This window comes from Temnothorax curvispinosus, unplaced genomic scaffold (genome assembly GCF_003070985.1).
Source record: "Temnothorax curvispinosus isolate PA1 unplaced genomic scaffold, ASM307098v1 QBEX01011118.1, whole genome shotgun sequence".
NCBI lineage: Eukaryota > Metazoa > Arthropoda > Insecta > Hymenoptera > Formicidae > Temnothorax > Temnothorax curvispinosus.
Window position 1 is genome coordinate 1 of NW_020220898.1, and position 2,461 is coordinate 2,461.

Here is a 2,461-nt window from a genome sequence, read left to right on the forward strand (position 1 = left end):
GGTTCACCCGAACACACCAACGAACTCCCGACGGTCGCTATGTCGTTTGCTTGCCTGTGCGCTCGACCCTGCCGGACCTATCGGAGACTCGTACCGCGGCGATCCATTCTCTTCTCCGCACCGAAAGGCGTTTCCTGAGAGACACTGAGTTCAGAGAACTCTACACGGACTTCATGAGCACATATGAGGACTTAAATCATATGTCACGAATCACGACATCGTCTCACCTGCCAGCAAGAGTCTGCTACCTCCCGCATCACGGAGTGTTCCGAGCCGCCAGCACCTCGACGCGCCTCCGAGTAGTCTTCAATGGATCTTGGACCGTCTCCTCGGGCACATCGCTCAATGAACACCTCCATGTCGGACCTAACTTGCTGCCAGCCTTAGCCGACAGAATTCTTCGTTAGCGATGGCATACTTATGCGATGGCAGCCGATATTGAGAAAATGTATCGGCAGATACTTGTTCATGAGGAAGATTGGGACCTGCAAAGGATCGTATGAAGAAAGGATCCGGACGGCGAAATACTGGACTTACGGCTCAACACCGTTACCTATGGACAAGCTTGCGCACCATTCCTCGCTCTTAGTTCCCTTCGTCAGCTTGCGCGCGATGAGCAGGTCCGCTTCCCGGAGGGTGTTTCTGTGGTGCTCGAGGACTCCTACATGGACGAATTCTACTTCGGGGCCGACATGAAAGCGGAAGCCCTAAAAAAGCAGAAACAGTTAGGAGGTCTTTGCAAGGCGGGCGACTTCCCCCTGAAGAAGTGGACAGCCAACTCTACCGAACTACTCAATAACATACCCGAGGATGATCGCTTGCCACGCCAGTCTCGCGCCTGTACAGACGAGCGGCTCACTCATTCTGCGCTGGGACTTCTTTGGGATCCGCTGGGGGACTGCTTCTCTTTTGCCGTCAAACCACCGGCGGAGGGTGCCGTGACGAAGCTCTCAATTCTATCCCAGACTGCCCAGCTCTTTGATCCGCTCGGCTGGCTCACTCCAACGATCGTTCTAGCGAAGATCTTCATCCAGTCTGGGATGAACCTTTACCGGAAAACGAAGCTGCTCGATGGATTAAATTCAAGGCGGAGCTGCCGGTGCTCTCAAACATAAGGGTCCCAAGAGCGCTAGCCAAGGGAACAACAAATTACCTGAGGACGGTGCACAGCTTCGCTGATGCGTCAGAGCGCGCGTACGCTGCAGTGCTCTATCTGAGAGCTGAAGGCGAGGACGGCGAGATCAAGGTGATCTCTGCGAAAAGTAAAGTTGCTCCTCTTAAGCAGGTGACCTTGGCGAGATTGGAACTCAGCGCGGCGGAGCTCTTGGCGCGACTCGCGAGACACTCGGTGGACGTTCTACGCCTGCAGGATCTACCGCTGCACCTATGGACAGATTCAAAGGTAACTCTCGGTTGGATTCAAGGGCATCCATCGCGGTGGAAGACTTACGTGGCCAATCGAGTCGCCAAAATTCAGCGCTTAGTGCCAAAAGCTCAATGGAAACACCTCCCTGGACGTTGCAACCCTGCGGACTGTTCATCTAGAGGTCTGTTTCCCAGTGAGCTAGTCAATCACGAACTATGGTGGCACGGTCCGAGCCTCTTGCATGAAGGAGCAAACTTGGCAGCAGCGGAACAGATCGAAGCGCCCGACGAGTGCCAAACAGAGCAGCGAGCGCACACGTTGACCACATCCACTGGCGAACCCCCCGAGAAACATCCTCTGCTCTCACAGTACTCGACACTCCTGCGAGTCACTGCCTGGTGTCGACAATGGTTACCTCGGGAGCACCAGTTGAATGGAACCGGCCGCCGAGATCCAGGAGAGGCGTACCGTCGCCCCTTATCCGCCACGGAGATCGACGACGCAGAAAAATTGTGGATTCGCCATGTTCAAGCTATTCACTACAAAAGGGAACTATCTTTAATTGCCGTAGATTCCAAGGTTGACTGCAAGGGATCACTTACCAATCTCTCCCCGCTGCTGGACAACAAAGGAATGCTGAGAGTGGGAGGCCGCCTACGACATGCGACCCTCTCCTTCGACGAGAAGCACCCAATTATTTTGCCGTCTCAATCAGCCCTCACCAAGTTAATCATTGAAGCCTGTCACAGGAGAGCACTGCACGGAGGGGCGCAACTGACACTAGGTATCGTACGCCAGCGTTACTGGATACCACGTGGACGCAACCTGACGAAACAATGCATCCGTCGCTGTATTACTTGTGTGCGATGGCGGGCGGCATTGGCCGAACAGAAGATAGCCGATCTGCCTCGACCAAGAGTAACTCCAGCGAGGCCGTTCCAATACACAGGCGTTGATTATGCAGGACCGATACTTCTGAGGACAGCGCCCGGACGGGGCCACAAGGCGACCAAGGGCTTTTTGGTGGTCTTCGTCTGCCTAAGCACGAGGGCGGTACACCTCGATGTGGCCTCTGATTACTCCTCACAAGCTTTC

The 2,461-nt window shown here is 54.8% G+C and overlaps 1 protein-coding gene across 1 annotated transcript; it reads left to right on the forward strand.

Moving 5' to 3' along the window:
* Positions 1 to 665: 665 nt before the first annotated feature.
* Positions 666 to 2,419, forward strand: LOC112461185 (the record flags this gene model as incomplete). Its single annotated transcript, XM_025026336.1, has 2 exons — positions 666 to 1,010; positions 1,088 to 2,419. Coding segments are annotated over exons 1-2 (1,677 nt in total), but the record flags the coding sequence as incomplete, so codon positions are not given.
* Positions 2,420 to 2,461: the final 42 nt, after the last annotated feature.